This window comes from Nanorana parkeri, unplaced genomic scaffold, assembly GCF_000935625.1.
Source record: "Nanorana parkeri isolate BGI_ZX_2015 unplaced genomic scaffold, ASM93562v1 scaffold101, whole genome shotgun sequence".
NCBI classification, from domain to species: domain Eukaryota; kingdom Metazoa; phylum Chordata; class Amphibia; order Anura; family Dicroglossidae; genus Nanorana; species Nanorana parkeri.
The window spans coordinates 1,217,117-1,238,190 of record NW_017306369.1 but is presented as its reverse complement, the minus strand read 5'-3'; the positions used below and the strand labels follow the sequence as shown (position 1 = coordinate 1,238,190).

The 21,074-nt window shown below is 38.3% G+C and overlaps 1 protein-coding gene across 7 annotated transcripts in view; it reads right to left on the bottom strand.

Annotated features, from left to right (window-relative positions):
• The window catches only part of PPFIA2 (PTPRF interacting protein alpha 2), a 235,524-nt gene that overhangs the window by 90,431 nt on the left and 124,019 nt on the right, over positions 1-21,074 (bottom strand). For all 7 annotated transcript variants that reach the window (XM_018552926.1, XM_018552929.1, XM_018552928.1 and 4 more), the window contains 3 exons: positions 17,846-17,947; positions 15,769-15,933; positions 1,443-1,517 (listed from right to left, as the gene is read on the bottom strand). In XM_018552926.1, coding sequence (XP_018408428.1) covers positions 1,443-1,517; positions 15,769-15,933; positions 17,846-17,947 — 342 coding nt within the window. The remainder of the gene's footprint in view (positions 1-1,442; positions 1,518-15,768; positions 15,934-17,845; positions 17,948-21,074) is intronic.

Genomic DNA, 21,074 nt, shown 5'->3' with positions numbered 1-21,074 from the left:
AAAGGTCCAGTTTAATACACGTGACAAACTGAAAAATAAAAACTGTTTTGAAACTAAAAAAATACATGTGACATCTAATATAGCAAATATACAAATTCTCATCACTAGGGTTTATATTGATAAAGCAGTAAATGTGACATTCACCAGACATTAACTGCAGGTGAATCAATCACTATAATTTGCAGCACATGCACAAGGAGAATATACATGCGGTAAATGTTTGTTTGGTGCATTTCACATTCACTGCTTTATAGTCATACCCCTAGGTGTGGTGTTAAAAAATAAGCTACAAGTACACACTGACCCACACATGTTGAAAAAATGCCTTTCCAAGGAACTGTTTAATAACATTTCTAATCTAAAGGTATAAATAATCAGCTCTAAATACTTAATTGGGGCATTTGAGATGAAGGTAAAAAGGGTTATTCCACAAGTCACATTTAACCCCCCCCTCCAATTCCTTTTGGGCTCATTCACATAGCAACCTATTCCTACAGTTTACTACATAATTCATAATGTAGCTGTCTGTAGACCTTCTATAGCTTCTCTTGCCAGAGTATTTCTCCATCCAAAAGTAATATGGACTGGCCCTTACATTAGCAGTGCAGTAGCACTAGAACTTTAAGCACTGTGTAAATTGTTACAGTAACCTCAGAAAAATAATCAAATGTATTATAAAGACTGTCAAGCTTATTTGAAGCTGTAACCTCTCTGTAACCTCTCTTTATTAAGACATCACTCTTTTTAAAACCTTTCTTAGTTTCTTTAATACTAGTTAATGTACAAAACTAGAAGTACTGAAAACTGACTCAAGAGTGCATGAAAATAGACCCTATATTTGTTTTTACTAAAATGTAATGGTGATATTCAAAATGGTATTTATAGTATTTTTATAGACACACTGTTCATTTGGGCAACAAGCTAAATTAAAAACGTGCTCAAAACTGGATGTAGGGTCAGTACATAGAACAATAGATCATATGTATTTTGTGTAAGGACCCTGCAGTGAAATTGACTGTATGTGATTAAGGGTCTGTGTTGATGTGCTTTGGGCTTGTGTTGATTGCATCAGTTTGACATCGGTTTGAGACACCTATATCATTTAAATGTAAAGACAGGTGCATGTGAGCTGCAGTTGACCTTCTGACCTGCTTCAAGCTACAAAACAGAAGCCCATCATCACAGGCCCAAATTCTGTTTAAGCGCTTATGCATATTTCTCAAATATTGATCTGTTTCTTAAGCACAGAAAAACAAATGACCAATAAACAATAGCCCCGTATAATATTTTGAACCACTTATAAAGTTATTCCAGTATCTGAACTAGGAGTATGGTTCCATACTCATATCCATATTTATATCTTTCCAAATATGTGATATAGAACCTAAGGCCTCAAACAAAATGATAGGAATTAAAGGGGCATAAAGTATTTTATTGTTTACCTCCTGGTTGGCAACAGCTAGCTCTTCTTCCAATGCAGAGACTCTTTCTAATGAAACCCTCAGCCGTTCCCTTACCTAGAAGAAAAATCAAAATGTGCAGTAAACATTTTTCCTTGCACTATTTAGAATACAAGATTATATAAAAGTATATTTGTTTAAGCAAGACAAAGATAGGAAAACATTTTTGTGGTAGTTAACGTGATACATTTTTGCGTAGCAAAGGATTAAAAAAAAGAAAGCTTATAAAATTATTTAAAACATTTAAAGGTATCTGAAAAACGCATTTTGGTCAGCTTATTTAAATACACAAACATCATTTTATCATTAAATATATACTGGGTGAATATTATTTAAGCTATATAACAGTTAGGGAGCTTTAAAAAATTGCCAATCACAGCTCCCCAAAAATATTTCCATACATTAATGAATATTTCAGAACAGTCTTTTTTCACATTTGCATTATCAAAACTAATTAAAAAATGTAAACCGTGATTTCTAAATATATACTAATTAATCATGCAAAGAAATCTCAAACTCTGTAGTTAGCATACATAAGACATAAGGGAAGAAGGCCAGGAGCGGAGCTGGGAAATGCGCAGTGTGGCATTTCTCCAACATTTCTTCTGTTCCATTTTTTCATTAAAAAGTAGGACAAACCCACTTGGGAGCAGGAGTAGTCATTTTATCAATATGCAATAATGGAGCAAAGTAGAGTTCATCAGATCTGATCTACCCTTCACCAATAAACACTGTTGCCTGGAGACAGTAAATTTACTTCTGCTATACAACTGATATTGATCTTCTACTGCTATCTATTACCATCTTCTGAGGCAGAAAAAAAGAAAGGAGGGGAGAGAACAGGAACCACTTGTGTGGCTTTTGCCCTCAAACAACAACAAAAGTTGGAGAACAAAGAGGAGAACTAAGAAAAATATTGATGAGCATTATGAGATTAGAAAATTTTCAACATAATTTAATTCCTACAAAAAATAATTAAAATCATTACAATTAAGTAGGACACAGTCTTGAACATTCCACTGTAGCACTGAATTCTTGTCAACTACATTTATAGGATTTGGATCTATAATGAATGATAATATACTGGTCTTGGTTAATGACTCAACAAAGTGAGGTAGGAGAGTCAGCACAACAGTAAAGCATCCAGCTTTTGAAGTATGAAAGACAGGCTACACATCTCAATAAGGTTACCTTTAAGCAAGCCTTTAGGTTGAAACTGTAAATTTAGGAATAGTGCACTGCACTGATAACTTTCATAAACATGTGATCTGTTAAATGCGCCTTTTTAATTTTCTCCCCCACCTTCTAACCTGATTTTATTAGAATGCCCCCTTTGTTTCTCTAGAAACTTTAAAATCTTTTAATATAGAAATATTTAAAATAGCATATTCAGTAGATTTCTTGACTTTTGAGTCTTTTATAAAACAAATACAGGGTTATTCATAAAAGGGTGAAGAGTTTAGAGAAGGCAGGAGAAGTGTACAATCTAGGCCAAAATAGCTGATTTGAAAAAATTCTCCAATTTAGCTAATTTTCCAGTTCAGCTATGTTGTCCTAGATTGTTCACTTCTCCTACCTTCTCCAAACTATTCACCCTTTTGTGAATAACCCTGATAACATTCACACATTTATAATTCTGTATATCATTTAAAATCTGTTTTTCTGGTCAGAAAATGTGACTTTAAAAAGCAATGAATGTCAATTAAATTCCCCACTCTAAACCTTTCACAATCTATTGTTTTTAAGGGTGCAAACTCAATTTCTGTAATCTATTTTTCCTAATTTTCACTGACTTTTCCCTGGATTTATATTACTGGAAATTGACCCCAGACAATGAAAAGGCTGTAAGCAGACAAAATGAGAGTGCCTTATTTCAAAGACTATTTGTGTACAGGCTTAGAAGTCTCCATATACATTGCTGCTCCAACAAAAAAAAAACCTGCTTTGTGGTAAGCTATAGTACAGGGTTTTTTTTTACTGTATGATGTGAGTGTGCAACTATGTTAAATGCTCTGTAAAGTGTTGACACTATATAAATACCAGTAATATTATTATTATTATTTATATTGTTATTATTATTATGTGCTTTGAGCTGCAAATTCAAGTAACCCATGGTAAAAGTACAAGTGTGAATCCAGCTATCAAAAAAGTAACAGCAGTGTGGTGACTTAGTTTAACAAAATGAAAAAAAAGCGAGAAAACCTATTGCTTATTTCAAAATATAAACAGAACCCCATATTACAATAAGGCATTTTTTTAAGTGATAATGTCATGCCAAAAATAGGGGGGATGCCTTAAAAATGTTAGACTGCATCAAAGTTGAAGTATATGCATGACAACCAGGGAACTAAGTATAGAAGTGAGGAATTGCTACACTTTTCTGACAATTACTCCACAAATATAGGATCAATATGAATGGAGGCTTTCCACAAGACTCCGGTCCAAGTCCCTATGTGTGACAGACTAGAACAGCCATGACAGGTGCAAACCATGGCTTGCCAGAGAAAAGTTTTGGAAAGAGTCTGTAAACGCATATCTGCAAGATCCAAAGCCCTGGTGCATCTGCCACAGGGATCATCAGTGTTTTATTAGGGTGGGAAACTGCCTGACCAGCAGTGGAAACACTCCACTGCTTAAAACAGGCTTCCTAAAAGGGGAATGGGCTATGACCCAGTTGGAAGGAATGACAAACGTGACTCGAGTCTTCCCTGTAGGGGACACCTAGGAGTCGTGTGTGCATTGTAAAGGTGCAAGTAATCTTAGGGCTCAAAGGGATCTTGGACAAAGGGCATTCTAGCCAGCTACAGGCTGTTCTACTATTTCAGGATAGTACAGACAGCACCAGTAAGGACTGAAATAGGCCTTCTAAGTCTATGAGCTACAGTAGCTGCCTGTGACTACTCCTACCCCTCATCTGATAGGAGGAGAGACTCATGTCCGAAGAGACTCATGTCTCAGCAGCCAAGAGACTGCAAACATGTTGCAATTTGTTGCATAACCATTCATAAGTAAAGTAAAATCCCTTCCAAGTGAAAAACAAGGAGGAGGCTACATCTGATGGAGCTAAGGCAGCCACAGAAGACCCACCATAGGTCCCAGTTTTCAGTGTCAGGCCAATGAGGGTGTGCTGCCCTAGAGGCAGTGAGGCCTGTGAAACGCAGACTGCATTGAGACAAAAAGAGTCCAAAGTATGCACAGTTATCCAGAGAGTAGCGTCCAACCTCCAAGGGCTGCAGGCATAGGCACAGGGTGATTAGCAGAAGAAACAAGGACACTGCCACAAGGAGCAAGGTAGATTCTATGGACTCACTGCACCCTAGATCCATTGCAGCCAGCAGGACTAAGAAGCAGTGCTGGGTTCTCACCAGTAAATCCCCCATGCCAGTAGGAAAACCATTCCCGCATTCCTGACAGCTGTGATATCTATTACCTAATATAAACGCCAGTGCCTGCCCCTAACATGGCTGCCAGCTCCACCAAAGTAAATATACAGTGCCCCTACTATGACCCCCATACACAGAATGGCAACCAGTGCCCACCCACAACATGGCCAATGTCCACACACACCCACACAGATGTGTCATCCATTCACAGATCATTTAACAGGATCTGTGAATGGAGAAACTACACCACCACCATGGCAGAGGGACTTGGGGTTTTTAGTGGAATACAATTTCGGTTATGTCACTGAACTTGTAGTCCATTCATTCTTCCTCCAGTCCCTGTTACTGAATATCTGTGCTGTGGTATGCGCGGGGTCAGGAGGGCAAATCTGAGTTAGCCAGAGCATTGCATCTGTGAACTACTGATTGCAGTTGCAATGATATGCTGCCTCAAATGCAACAAAAATAAATGCATGCTTTGAATATGTGTGCATTTATTATTTTGGGGGACTATGTCTTTAAGAGGTATTTGTTTAACAAACTTTGTGAATTCATTTTTACATACACTTTTATAGTAACAAGAGATAAAATACTGCATGCATTGTCAGAATACAGTATGCTTAATTTGCAGTGATAAACACTTTTTTATAAATTACCCAATGCAACATTTTTTTATGATCAAAAACACCCAGGGTAATATTGCATGCAGCTAGAAGTAGAAGAATGGCAGAAATAAAAAAATTAATAACTGAACACTATATTGTGAGTACACCACATTTTTAACTGAAAATTCACTCAAAATTGAAACCACAATTTAAGGTTTTTAAGATTTTTTCGCCCCCACCCCTTCCCTCTGTTTCCCTCCCCTTTCTTCTTCCCCCTCCCTTTTTCCCCTCTATTCATCTTTTCCCCTCCTTTTTCCTTCCTTTTCCTTTTGTTTAATATTCATATTTTTGCATTTCTCTTTTAAATTTAAATTTGATTTATATTAACATATTGTTTAAAAATTGAGAAGTAAAAAGTAGTGATTTTGATATATTTATTGTCTCATCTTGTTCTTAGGGCTACATTAATCTATTGTAGATGTTTTTAGGATTATTTTTTGTAGATCTTAATATTATGTAAATAAAGATCTGTTGGTTTTAATTTTTATCCTTGGGTATGGCTGCATGTTGGAAATATATATTTTCTTTTAAGTGAGTGATTTGTTTAATCATACAAACAGTGATTTTAGAATTATTTTGACTGTACTAACTGTATGAATTTACTCAATATATGTTTAATATATGTCTTTTGGTGCATAGATAGGGAATTATTAGTATCCACATGACTCTTTTTTATGTATATCATGTATAGTGTGACTAGGGAACTGTGGTTTTTCCCTTAATACAGTTTCCCTTTTAATGCAGAAGGACGTGATTAAGTGCACCTGATCTTGCTTGTATATGTCCAGCTTACCCAGGTCCACGATTAAGCCCAAAACACGTTAAGGGGCTGACCTGAGGCGAGGCTTTGTGTAGCTATGTGATCTTTAATAAAATAAGTTTCCAGCAAGTTTCCACATTTTTTATTGTGATTTGTTACTATAACAATACATAAAATCAGCACCACCAGATTTTATACAGTCACATATAAAAAAAATGTAACTCAATGTTTTTGCAAAGCATTGACTTCTATTGCTATGAGTATGATGACAAATTACTGAATTTTGACCTTTGTTTGCATCACTTATGACTACCGAAAAAATCTGGCTCAAACATCACAAAACCTGGACCTGAAAAATGCAAAAAAAAAAATATAGCTTGACTAGTTATTGTCCCCCTAATATCTACATCTGATAGATACTCTCTGTGATTAATGGCTTCACAAACACGATGACAAAGTCAAACACCCTTCATGGCCTCCCAAATCCAAACATCATTAAAAGCACCTGCAAGCACCGTTGTGGTATTCCCACAGCGACCCACCAAACTCATCCCACCAATAGAGTGTACAAGAAAATATCTCTCATCTCCCCCATCTCGGATGAGCTCTGCCAAAGCTTCTTGGTGGTCCTAACCATTCGTGCAGCAATGATGCACGATGCGCAGTAATCAAAAAGCAGATTAAATGTTAGCTGCCCTGAAGCTAGGAAACTCACTGCTGATTGGTTGGTATGTATCACAGCTCTTTTGCACATTTCTTTTGGTTTTGGATTGTTTATTCTAAAAAATTAAATGTATCTAAATCCCATATGCAAAGTACATGGTTGAGCTTGCTGACCAGTTGGTTGCTGTCAATTGTACTACTGATGGGCAGGCCACAAGGACTGCTACGTTTATTAAGGACATTAAATGGTGGCAAGGGGAAGGAATGATAATGACATATTTAAGGGCAAGAATTAAAAATTACCATATTTGCAAGACATGCACTGGACTGCAAAGAAGAAACCACTGGACACAAAAAGTGTGTGCAGTAATCAGAATATAGGTTGCATATCACACCACTACTACTATCATATACACTGGTGTTAATGAGTCTACCCCCACAGCTCTTCAAATAATCATAAGACATAAGTATTTAGTTTTATTTTTGTTTTAAATATTCCACATGAGGTGGGGGTAGCTAGCAATTAAATATAGTCTTTGTTAAGGGTTATCACTGTGGGGGGGAGTTGCAGACCAATGAATTGTAAACAGGGTTTTTGTTCGGCCCAGGCGTATCCAGGTAATTGCATAGAGTATGGCTAAACACAATACCATCCTCAGTCTTTTTTGCGGAGCCGAGACCCTTGATTCTAACAATAGTTACATACTCTCTTTTGTCCCTGATTGTTGGTCCATTGTATTCAAGTGTGCATACTATATACCAATAAATTATGTTATTGTGTTGAGCTTGAAAATCTCATGACTGAATCATTGGAACCTTATACCTGTAAGTGTGAATGCTTATATAGCAGATCATAACTTAAAATAGGAATTTGGGTAACACTCTCAATCCTGCATGTCACTGACAGTTTGGTCCAATCTGCAGAGTTGCCAATCATGTGATCATTATGTCAGCTGTTACACAGTAATCACAAGCAAATTGGAGGCTTCACTAAAAAAAATAAAAGCATTTAGTTTGCATAAGTTAGCAATAAGTTAAAAAAAGTGTAATTAATGCCTCCGATCTTTTTAGATCTGTAGTTGCCATGTTGCTGCACATGTGATCAGCTATAACAACAGCTATTTGAGGGTTTCAATGGTTCACTCCAAAGTTCAATGGAGTGTTGATATAAGCACACTGGTAACTGTGACAGTTAATAACCAGAGGCATGCCTTACTGCGCATGTGCTAGTAGGAAGAATGTAAATGAAAACACTGCAGAAAAAAAGCATTGGTATGTTATAAGCTTTACTAACATTTATTAAATATTTCTAATGTTGTAAAGCATTTTTGGGGAAACAAATAAGTTAGTTTAGTATTGCTTAATTTCTGTAATTGTCAGACTACAGTATTAAAAATAAAATACAAATACATGATTAAAACATTCAATAATTTTTTTACCTGTTAATAATTTGTAAGACTAAAAAAAAAACCACACAACATGTTTTCTTATTTAACCAGTTGAAGTCCGCGGTGTTACACCCCCTTTCCATCCAGGCCATTTTTCAGTATTCAGAGCTGCAGTACTTTGACTGACATTTATTCCGTCATGCAACGCTGTACTGAAATTAATTTTATACCATTTTTTAGGGACAGATAGAGCTTTATTTTGGTGGTATTTAATCACCACTGCAGTTTTTATTTTTTACTATATTAAGGAAAAATTACCAACATTTAAAAAAAAAAAACTGTTTCCCCTATATTAAATGATAAAACAATTATTACCCAATTTTTTTGTAAAATTTAAGAGGGTCACGTCAGGTAAAAAGACACCAAACATGTCAAGCCTTAAAATTGCGTGTGCGCGTGAAACCTCAAAAAATTATAATACCCAAAATTGGCCACAGGCGACGCTTTAAAAGCTTATACCGCTCATCAGTTTAGTGTTATCAGTGATTGATGGCCCTAAAATGATTGCTCTCACTGCGACGTTTGTGGCAATATGTAACGTGTGTAGCGCAATTGTCGTTTTTGCGCGCTGGTGCACTGGCTGCGTATTTACGTTTATATGTGCGTAAACGTGGGGGTGGGGAACTTAAGAATTTTGAGGGGGTTTTTTAAACTTTTTTTATATGTGACTTTTTTTTAAACTTTTTTTATTTATATATTTTTTTTACACTTTTTGTTATTGCTATTACATAGGGGGATAACGGTCCCCCTATATAATAGCAATGGCACACTGACAGGTCCTCTCTATGGAGACATTAGGGGTCTCCAGGACCCCTAATGTCACCTGGGGACCCCAAAAGAAGCTGATGAAGCAGAGATCTGCTTCATCAGCTTCTTCTCTCTGGCTATAGCAGCCAGATGACTGGCAGGTGAATGCGGAAGTGATGTAATACACATCACTTCTGCATTCACAGCACGGAGGGAGGTCAGCAAGGAGGAAGATGCTGAACTCCCTCCCATCTTACCTCCTGACACCCTCCTGAGCCGGTCCGGGACGCAGATGGGGCAGCGGATCCCGGGATTAAAGGTAAGGGATTAGGAGGGGGGGTGACGGCAGCACTCGAGGGGGGGGCACGCAGCTAGCACATATACACAATCGGCAGGTCGTCGATCGGGTATATGTGAAACAGCCGGTAGCGGCCCTTTACATTGGATGGGTTTTTTTCTGCCCGTGCAGAAAAAAAATGCCACCTGGAGACGGCAACCCGCCAATGCGACTGTGCCGTCCGTTTTTTTGCAACGGGCGGACGGCAACTGGTTAAATAGTGTTCTAATTAAAATTCTTATATATGTCCTTAAAAAAAATGTTATTGCCCAATTAAACGAGACATGCTGTTGCTGCTAAACATGGCCTGGGCATTAATGACCTCTGGACAGAAACAGTTAAACAGAAGCTTTACAAACATTTAAAAAATTTGATAAATAGGTTTTGAATGCAGGGATTCAGTAGAGCCCTGAATAAGGAAATGTACAAGTGAATGGATAACTATTTTAAAAGGCAATCATTTGGCCTTGCAGGAAATGTGGTATTTTCTCTAATCTTACTCTTAATGATGGCAGGACAATTTCAAAAACTTTTCAATAAAACTAAAAAATATTTTACATTGGCAAAACCTAAAAGTCAAAATCAGTTTACATTGGCTTCTTATCTTAGTGTGCAATGTAGTTGATCCCTGAGCTCAGTAGCCAAGAAAAATGGTTTCAATGTTTGTGAAGTTTAGTGAGAGCAGTAATGGACTGTGAAATGTTCAATGATAGTATGCATAAATACTTATTTGGAACTCAAACAGGGTTATTCACAAAAGGGTGAAGAGTTTGGAGAAGGCAGGAGAAGTGAACAATCTAGGCCAAAATAGCCGATTTGGAAAAATTCTCCAATTCCCTGCTCACTTTCCAGTTTAGCTATGTTGTCCTAGATTGTTCACTTCTCCTGCCTTCTCCAAACTCTTCACGCTTTTGTGAATAACCCTGAAAGAGTGTAAAGCATTCAGCATTATGTTCACATCTGATTCTAATACTATTGCCAAAAGTTCAATGACTGAGGGAAAGAGAGACCGGAACAGGTCCAAAAAGGTTTTTGGAATATTACGCCTAGTGTGCTGGTTCAAATACAAGAATAAGATTAAAGTACCTTTGATACCAAAACTTTACACTTATCTGTAACCAAGTATGAACCTTGCCTGATTTCCAAGAATCATAAAGGCAATACAATATAACCTGTTAGTATTTTAAAGATAGTTAAAAAATCTATTGTTAAAATTTTGTCCCTGACATGCATAGTAATCAACTGATATTAGCTATAGGTCATGTTGGGGGAAGGATCAGGGTGCAAACAAATTAAATTAAAGTCTTTTTTAAGATATAGAAACAGAATTGGTTCAAATATCATATTATACTTGGAGAAAATGTAACTGGGCCTGGGGCATGCAGGTATCAGTTTGGGTAAAGAGAAAAACATTTGACAAGCCAAGCATTTTCTATAGGAGGAATATTGCATAATCATTTGCATTTGTATTCATAAGATTAAATTCAGATGCTCTTTATTGTGGGATGTGGGAAATCCCTGATCATCCCTGATAGCAAAGGATTGCAGGTGCTATATAAGGGAGCTAAGACAATAGGCAAACAGTGCTCAATTTACAGTATTCATAAACAAAAAAACATGCCTCAGTCCATTTATGATTTTTTTCAGCATTAACAATTATTAGCGGGGTCAAGAACAGATCTTTTCTGATAGTATGGATATGATGATAAAATTGGGTTGGAGTAATACACTTTTTGGACTAGATGCAACTTAAAGGTTGATGGCCAGATAGAGTAAATTCAAAAGCCTGACTATAGGAAGAAGAAATCAAAGTCATTTAATCTGACCAAGGGAGCTAAATTTGGAGGAAATTAGGTTTGTCTGCTAGTTCTACTGAAAAGTATATATTTTCAGTAGAAATCCAAGGTTTGCATGCTAGTTGAAATTTCACCAGTTCTACCAAAAAATGGCTTGTGGTGTGGGTGCTAGTATTAAATTATAGGCATATGTTAAGCAGTTAAATGTTGCACTGGGAAAGGTGGTCAAGATTGCTTGCTGAGTCAGGTATCCATGAATCAAGGGGTCAATTGAGCCAATGAACACAACTGAACTTCTGGTCAGTAGGGTTTACATCTTCTACTATTCTTGGCTATCTCCGACTGTGAAGAAAGTAATTTTTAACAAAAATCAGGTAGCAGAATCAATGACAACACAAACTATCTTTAGCAATATGTATCAGTCTCTCTAGAAAAAAATATAACTATTCATATAATAAAGCACATGAAAATCACCCTGAAGGACTAAACATGAGTCTGCATAGCAAGCTAAGCCCAAAGTGTTCAGGACAGGGTTTTGGAAGACATTCTTTCAAAATAATAAAATAGAAAGACCGCTTAGCAAATGTTCTTTAAGCTTGTGGGTTTTTTTCCAGTTTTTTCCCCAACACAGAAATCAAATTAACATGCTGTTAAACAATTATTAAAATTGTAAGACACAATTAGCACCATAAATAAGTGGTAATTGTCAATTTACAGCACGGTTTGGTATCTGGTCAGTCTCCAGAATGTTGCATCAATTTATACCTAAAGGGAACAGTTTTCAAACTACAGGGGCTTGATCACCAATGCATTAGATTCAAAAGTATTTACAGTGGACCTGAACTCAAAAGTGAAGATTTGCCATGGTGAACATTTAGAGATGTTAATAGGTCTAAGCAGTACCCTGAGAAATATACCCTCCTGAAAAATAGCATTGCAGTTCCAGGTATGTGAGTGTGCCTAAGCACTTAAGTGCCTACAGCCTCAGTCGTATATCTGCAGTGTGAGATCTAAAGCACTGCTGCTCTGGATTAGAACTTGGAACCTCATGAGGTTTGGTAAATTAACTAATGTGATGCTCACTGTTCTCCATACAGAGGGTTCTAACATGAGAAAGTAAAGCCCTGCTTCTGCCAAATTGGCCACCTCCACACCGATGTGCAATACAGAACAAGACACTTTATGTCACTTTTGGGGGAAAATCAGATGCAGGGAGCCTACAGGTAATACTCGTGACTAGTTGTTTGCCCTCTGCCTGCCTTTTTTGTTTTTGGCGGTCAGCTTCCAGAGTTGTATACACTTTCTTAATTGCAATCCCTTTGAGGGGCATCTTATATTTAATAGGGACATGAGACAAACAATTAGACTTTGTAAGTGTTTCCTTACAATACAGCAATCATTATAAAGTTTACATAATTTTTTATAAGCCAATTGAGACATCAAAGTCTAATGTAAAAATGGGGCATGGTTATTTGCTACTGTTTCTGTATGAAGCTTTCTGCATAAAATTATAGACTGTAAGTGCTATAAGGTATTTCAGCTAAGAGCAGCTGACAGATCTTTAAGTGAGCCATTAAGACAGCTAGGCACAGTATTTAATGCGGCATGGTCATGGGAGATTCTCCAATGAGCTGTCAATTTATTATAGGAAAGTTTGAAAATATAGGAAGAATGCTAAGCAAGCTTAATTAAAACTATGTATGTGATCTTAAAGCTTGCACCATATTACTTAGTCCAGTCTTATTTTATGGAAATGTCAATAGAAAGAATTAATGTCAAGTTGTTTTGGAAGAAGTTGACATTAGAAAGCACTTCTGTTAATTTAGGTCAATATTCAATAACAATGACAGTGAATGAAACAAATGGTTATTATACTGTATTTTTCATCTGCACGTTTTAAGCAGCTGGAATGGCAAGTGTGTATGTACACTGGTTGAGCAGTGTAGAGGCAGAGACCCACATCTATCTCTTTATGTAGTTATAGCCTGTGAGATTAAAATGAACATGTGATTTGCCCAAGCAGGGTAAATAAACAGGTCCAATTACTTGCCCTGCCTTCCCCTATGCGAAAAGAACAGGTTGACTTGGCAAACTGGCTAATGTGAAAAATTATCTTAAGAGTTATTATGAATAACTAACTAACTCTAACTCTATATAACTCTAACAAATGATCAACAAATATAATCTCAATAGTGTTAGAAAAAAATCTAGCAGACACAGACACAATAGATAGAAAACAAGTGCACATTGAATTGTTGTTATGCCCATAAGGTGCTTATATGGTGACATGCAATCACAGTTTTTCCGCCATTATTCAATGCAGTGTCAAAGCACCCATAATAAAGTCACCAGCCCCCATCTTGAAGAGGCCAAAAGCCATTGGGATCCAGCAGACATCTTATTGAACTAAAAACAAATCTCAACAGAATTCACTGAAAAATACTATTAGATGACGCATGTAATATTAATTTTTATCTCATGATAAAATGTTCCAGTTAAGAAAAATAAATATATCGCATTGGTGTGGCATTTTTTTGACAGCATGAAAGTATTTAACTATTAAAAGTCCAAAGCTGCTCTCATGTATCTTCATCTATATATTCATACAGTATGTATATATACATTTTAGGAGCAAAATTAGTTAAGAGATTTCCCTTTTTAAAAATGTCACTTTATCCTCACTCGCCAGATTCAATTTAGGTGCGCTTGCCTGCCATGACCAGTCAGAAGCCCTCGCTCTCCATGACCAATCCTGCTCCTGGTTTCTTCAAATTATTAATGAATATAACATTAATACTTTCCCAAAATACAGAGATCTGAAAGCTATATTAACTGCCTTGAAGATAACTACAATAGGAAGATTCGTAATTTACAGAATATATGTTATTAAGTCAGCCTAGAGAACATATATGAAAGATTTGTCACCCATGTCCTAAACAAGCACACTTTTCAGTTGGAAGACATCTATTTAAAGGATATGGAAAGCTGCAATATGAAGAATAACATCCACATAGAGAGCATTATGAGGGCTGTAAGCGCTCTAAGTCATCCTGTTCACTTTCAGATCCATGCACTTGCCTTTAGAACTGTGGAAAAGCTCATTAATGACAGAACTGCATAAAACTTGGCACTAAAAAGCAAGATGTCACAAAATATTTTTACACTATATGCAGGGTCCACTTTTACAAAAGTGAAGAGATCAATGATTATGGTAACATGCCTCCTAACAATGTATAGATATAACCAACAGACATTGTCAAGAAGAAGCCCAGTGACCATGTGGAGGATTTGCCCACATGCAGCAGAGGCACATAACAGCCCCACTTCAAAGACTTTGCTACAGAAAGCTGTCTACAAAATACCAAGGAGGTTATTCACTCAGCTGCCAAAGCCAGCCGAGTGAATAACCAATCCAAAGTGAAGGGAGCTGAACCCCGTTTGGCTATTCACTTCAGCCCTATACTGCTGTTTTCTATACATTGGCTGGCTTCAGCTCTTTTCACTTCACTTCACTTCAGCTGAAAAAAACAAAGTGAAGAACATGTTCTAGATTGGCTGAGGCAAGCATCCAGCAGCTCACTCTCATAGGGCCGAACAGCAGTGAGCTGAATGCTGCCATGCTAGCCAAATACCTCTGAGGTAGTAAACAGAATAAGAAAAATATGTAAACAAAAGGAAAAAAAACAAAACAGTGTGGAGTTCCCTCAAAAACCTGTCGACATTTTGCGGGGAGAACAGTCTGCTTCAGCTCGGCGTAGCTCTTCGGCTGCTGTACGGTAATAGCCCGTACATCAGACTTTTGGTTCGGCTGAACTGAAGGCTTCCCGCAGCCGAAGTGAGCCGAAGGATTAGTCAAAGGTTCGGCTTAATCCTTCACTTCCTTAGTGAATAACCCACCAAGTATTTAACGCTGGATTCAGGAGTCCCTTGCCCAAACATCAATTTCTGGCAGAAATATGGGGTTTCTTGTACTCCTGCTTTGCTGATAGTTTTCTTTGGAAAATTCAAGCTTTGATGAAAAAGGATCAGAACACGGAACACTGTAGACTAAGCAGCTAACCTCATCAGCTGCACTGCCTACACACTCATTAAAACTTTGTTCCATTATATCACAGCAGGCCGAGTACAATAATCTTGTGATTACACATCATCACCTACTTGACTGACACTGCAATCTAGAGTGTTTATTAGTCTGCAATTAATACCATTCATTTTCAAATCAAATAATACCATTCTAGGTTATGTGCCTTTGTTCATAACTATGGACATCTAAAAGCGGAAATCACACTAGTATTTAAATATTTGGCAGATTCAACATTATTGGGCTTGTCAGCAGTCTGAAGTTATATATGGTGCTTCTAATTACCAAGGAGCCAGCTCTTACTGACAGGATACACTGCAGAACTGCAGTTTGAGATCTTGGTCATCACAGTGCAAAGTAAAGCATCAGTAAACAATCTCAAATATATTGAGTACAGTGTGAAGTCAATGATTAAAAGAATAGCCTACCTTTTCATCTAGAGCTTTGTGGTGCTCAAAGAGAGATTTCAGAGCTTTAAGAACTTCCACTTCACTGGAAACACCTGAGGGAGACTGTGCTTGGCGTTTCACTACTGTCATCCTCAATGACCTTTCGTGTCTTGAAACAAGGCACTCCAGATGTTCTAACAAAAGCTGTTGGATTGAAGGTAAATACATCAGTGACTGTGGCTTCAAAGGTCAGTTTAATTGAACTGTTAACCTTGCCGCATGCCTGGATAATGGATCTGGGAGCAAGAAAATAAATGTTTGATCAAGGAGTAATACAGAGAAGATGTGATCAGTTTAGCAACATTAATAACTGAGATAGAGGGTACAGAATATTATTTTACATCACTCACTCAATGTCCCCAATAACAAAGCTTTTAATAAATCTGCATAATACATAAGACCAGCTGCACCAGACTCCTTCTAAGTGCCGATAGCTCATGTGCCATCTAAGGATGAGATTCAAGCAGAGCCTACCACGGAGTGTCTTGGTCTAAACACAGTTATTGCTGTTTCATAAGGAAGAAGAGGGTTATACATTGGCTAGTTGTAAGAAAAACTTTTGGTCTGCTTGAAGCAAATGAAAACAAAAAACGTTTCGTCAAAGTAAACAAATTTGTATGCTGTTTCAGATTCGGAGGCAACGAGCCTCCGAATCCAAAACCGCACACTGAAACCGCACTGAAACCCATATCGGCTGCCGGCGCGTTCTGTAGATCTTGGTATAAACCAAGATGGCGGCGCCCACATGTTCGAGCACCACCATCTTGGTGTATCTGGCTGCCGCTCGTTCAGAGTGTGACGTCACCGTCATTTCACGTCACACGCTCCGCCTCCAAGATGCCAGCAGCCATGCGCAAAACACACCGACAGCCATATTGGCCACCGGCATGTTCTGAAAACGAATTTATGTATGCCCAAATATCATTTTAGTATATTCGGGCATATATTACATTTGTTTTTTCGGATTCAGACGAACTGCCGAATCAACTGATTTTCGTTGATTTGCAGGTTCGTCCAAATCTGAATGCACATATCTATATAATATATTTATTAGAAAGAAGAATGCAAGCTGAAGAGAACTTGATACATTGTAATTAGGGATGAACCAATACCGTTTTTTGGTACCGATATTTTTTATTTTTTTTGGTACTCGCCGATACCGAGTACTGAGTACCAGTGACTTGTGCCAGGATTATCAGGAAGTCGGGCGGCGGATCATGACCCGTCACTGGCTTCCTGATTGCCTGTGAAGCCGGTGTTCTAGCGAAAGAACACCGGCTTCAGAGGCTGTCTGGCTGTCTGGCTTCCTGACCAATCAAGAAGCCAGGCGGCGAATCATGAGTTGCCATCCTGTGTTCCTGATTGGTCATGTAAAGCCGGCATCCCAGCCAGAAAGCTGGACGGCATGTCATGACCCACCTCCCAGACTCCAGATTGGCTAGGAAGCTGGCTTCACTTGTTCCTAGGCAGACTGGTTTACTGACCAATCAGGAAGCTGGGTCATTACGTGCGGCCCGGCTTCCTGATTGGTTAGGAAGCCAGGCTACTTAGCAACACATGAACCCGGCTTCCTAGCCAATCATGAAGCTTAAGGCGGGGTCATAACCGACCGCCAGGCTTCCTGATAGGAAAGGAAGCAAGCTCCATGCTCACTCGGCACTGCCGACCAGAGGGAGATCGCCCTCTGACCGGAAGTTCCGGTATCGGAGGTTAGCATTGGAGCATTTGGACGAGTAAGCGTATTTGCCCAAATACTCGGTATCAGCACCAATACCGATACTAGTATCGTTATCGGTGCATCCCTAATTGTAATGTTAAAGATTTTTAAATTTTTTACTAAATCAATATGTAGATAAAAACATCCAATGAATACTTATTTGAAACAATGAACTGGACACAACCAGTCAGTCCAATAAGAAAGTAAAATTTTAGGAAGCTAGTAAACAAATATTTGATATACAGTAGATGATTTGCCAGACTCTACGGATAGTAAATTGGCAATAGGTTAAAACAAGAAAATGTAGCGATGACCAAATATTGAGGTGAATTAACTTACTCTTGTGTTGTTCCTTTCTGCTTTCAGTTCTGAAATTTCCTCTTCTTTTTCAAGAAGCTGTTCCCTGCATGCATTCAACTCTTTTGTCAGTGCAGCAAACTCCTGTGCAGTGCAACAGAAAAAAAGGTCACCACCATAGCGCAAGCTCCATAGTCTACACAACTCAAGTTTTATTACGTAGTTCTAGTACAGGACAGGATACCATGTTTGTATAGAGAGGCATTTTGCATCACATAGCACTCACACCAGTGAGGGCCATAGTTAACAGCAATCTTAGGTCAGCCATACACAGCCAGATAAGAGCCAGGATAGGAGGGCATTTTCAAAGGAGATTTTCAAAGGTGCCAGAAAATCAGTTTACAATTGCTTTTGAAAATGGCCCTTTGAAACCTAGCTTCATAAGAGATGTAGGACTCAAGAAGGATCATGTCTTAGTTAAGACAAATTCTAGGATTTTAGTAAGGTCCAATATAAAACTCAGCTTCTGGTACCTAAGACAATTAAAAGTGTTAATGATGGAGCAAGTCATGTAAGACATATGTTAGCTCTAGCAAATGTTCCCTTCATAAGATAATTGTCTACCTTGATGCTGAATATAATCCAAACATACTTAGTTATACAACAAACAAAAGAGTAAAAAAAAGGGGCAAAATGCCCAATTCATAAATAAAAAATCCTAGTGATATTTATTTACAATAATGTAGAAAGATCAGCATTCTGGGCAATGCAATATAGCACAGCATGCATAGTGCAGCAGCATGTAACATATGGTGTGCCATTACACATTTGTTGGCAGTCATTTGACGGTGCAGCAACGGTGGCCAGGGAGGGAGTGCAGAGGTGCCATGGTGGCCAGTGGGGCAGTACACATTTAAAAGGTGGTCAGTGGAGAAGTGCACTGGTGCAATGCTGGCTAGTGGGTGAATGTGCTGATGTTTTGCCAGCCAGTAGGGGGTGTGTTGGTGCTGTGTTTTTCATATGCAATGTTACAATCATTAGGACACATTAGGACAGTACTTGAAACAAATTAAAAATAGTTATTATAAAAAGGTCATAGTCCAGTGAAAAAAATCAAATTAATTTCTCTCATTAGAAACAAAAGAAAGCACATTTTTGAAATTCAAAATAAAGCTTGTATATATTTTCATGCAGCATATTTTTGACACAAGTTAAAACATTTGATCAACCTTTTTGTAGTATTGTGTTATCCAATGGTATAGGATACTAATGGCCTATGCTCCTAAATCTGCCTTCCAGATGTACATGAACCAGGGGAATTCTGTCATCTACAATCTTTGTTTGTAACAGAAATGTTGTATGTCTGGTCATAGTTTACAAGCCCAGAGGTAAGAGAGCCTTTGCATAGTTAATTAAATTTGACAAGCACAACTGCACTCCTGAAGTTTGTACACAAGTTATTCAGCTGGGAAGTGTGTTGAAGTAAGTACAATTAAACTGGTGAATAATGAAGTTCAGCTTTGCTTTTCTTTCTTTTTTGTAACAGACAATGCAGTGCAGAAATGGTGCTGCCAGCATTTTGGATCGGCTAAGCCGATCCTCCGACAGGCTACTCGCTGCTGTTCAGTCTATTCTTATAGATGCCAAACAGCAGTGAGTGAATAGCCGAATGCCGCTGAGCAGCATTCAGCTCTACTGTTCTGCTCGGTCTCTCTGTGGGACCGAGCACAACAGAAAAATTGTTAAAAAAGTAGAAAAATAAAAATAGAAAACGATTGTGCGAAGCTAGCAGTGAGAGCTAGCTCCACCCATCAGTTTTCTATTGGCCGGCGGTTCTGCTGCCGTCAATAAAAAAAAAAAAAGATTTGGCCATAGGAATGCATTGCTAGATTCCTATTGGCTATTTCAATTTGCAATAGCCAATAGCAAACTAGCTATGTACCCGCCCTCTGCTGCTGTCAATCACTAGTGGGGACCTGATGGAGAACTGCAGCAGAGGGCGGGTGCAATAGCTAATTTGCTATTGCAAATTGAAATAGCCAATAGAAATCTAGCAAAGCATTCCTATGGTGAAACTTTTTTTTTTTTTTTTATTTTGACACGGCTCCGTGTCAGAATAAAAAAAAAAGAGAAAGCAGTGTTTCTCTCCTGGGCGGCCGGGAGCAGGAGACCGGGAGAGTTAGGCTGTCTGGAGATCAGCGTCCCTGGTTAGCTGGTAACCAGGGACGTTGATCTCTCCTCAAGTGGCCGGAGCCAGCCATAAGATCACGGCTGTCAGAAGTAGGCTGTCGGCCGGCCAATGGCTGGCCGCTCAGCCAGCTTCGGCTTTCTCCTCGGCTCAGTCGAGCCGGAGCATATGCCTTCGGCTCGACTAAGCCGCCCGGCCGACTTCGGGAGCTGTACGGGCTATAGTGAATAGCCCGTACAGCAGCCCTTCGATTCTACTGAACCGAAGGGGTCCTGGGGCTGAAGCTAGCCGAAGGATCGGCCTAAGCTACGGCTAGATCCTTCGGCTGCTTCGTGAATAGACCCCATAGTCATCTTTAGTGCATAACAAGGTTACTCAGCTAAACTAAATGCCAATAGATATGCTTTAACACTGCTACACAATTATACTCCTAGCTGAGGTTTCCACCTCTGAATGACTGAGATTTCATTTTAATATTTCAATTGCTTTCACAGTTCATCAGTTCTGAATTTAATGAAAGTTATGAAATTATACAATGTAAGTTTTGGATAGAGTAGGTAAATTAAAGACATTTCTCAAGTGGACAGAATTAAAATGTTAGACAGTTGTTACAGGAAAAGGTGTCTCAACTGGAAGATTTTCCCTAATTTCTTTGGCGTTCCCATCACTTTGTGTCTCAGTGACAATTTTCACCAGTACGAATTGAGGGGTGCAGCTCCCCAGTCCAGACACATACAGACTTGTCAAAGGATCTATCCCTATTCTGTTCAAAATTAAAATGATTAAATACATTAATGAAAAGTTGCCTTTACATGCACTTTAAAGTGTAGTTCCACTTTGCAGCCAAATTGGGATAACATCTACTTTATATTTGTTATACAGTATGTTTCTATTCACATCGCATAACTAAACAATAATGTTGCTTACCTTTTTAAGTGATTTTTACTTGCTTCAAAATCCTACATAGCTCCCTCCCTCTGTAATGTTAAAGGAGGGGCTGTGGGAAGTTATGTTTACTCTAATAAATCTTGCCTGTAATGTGTTGGCAGATTCTATCAGTTGTAAACTAGGTTTGTACACTGC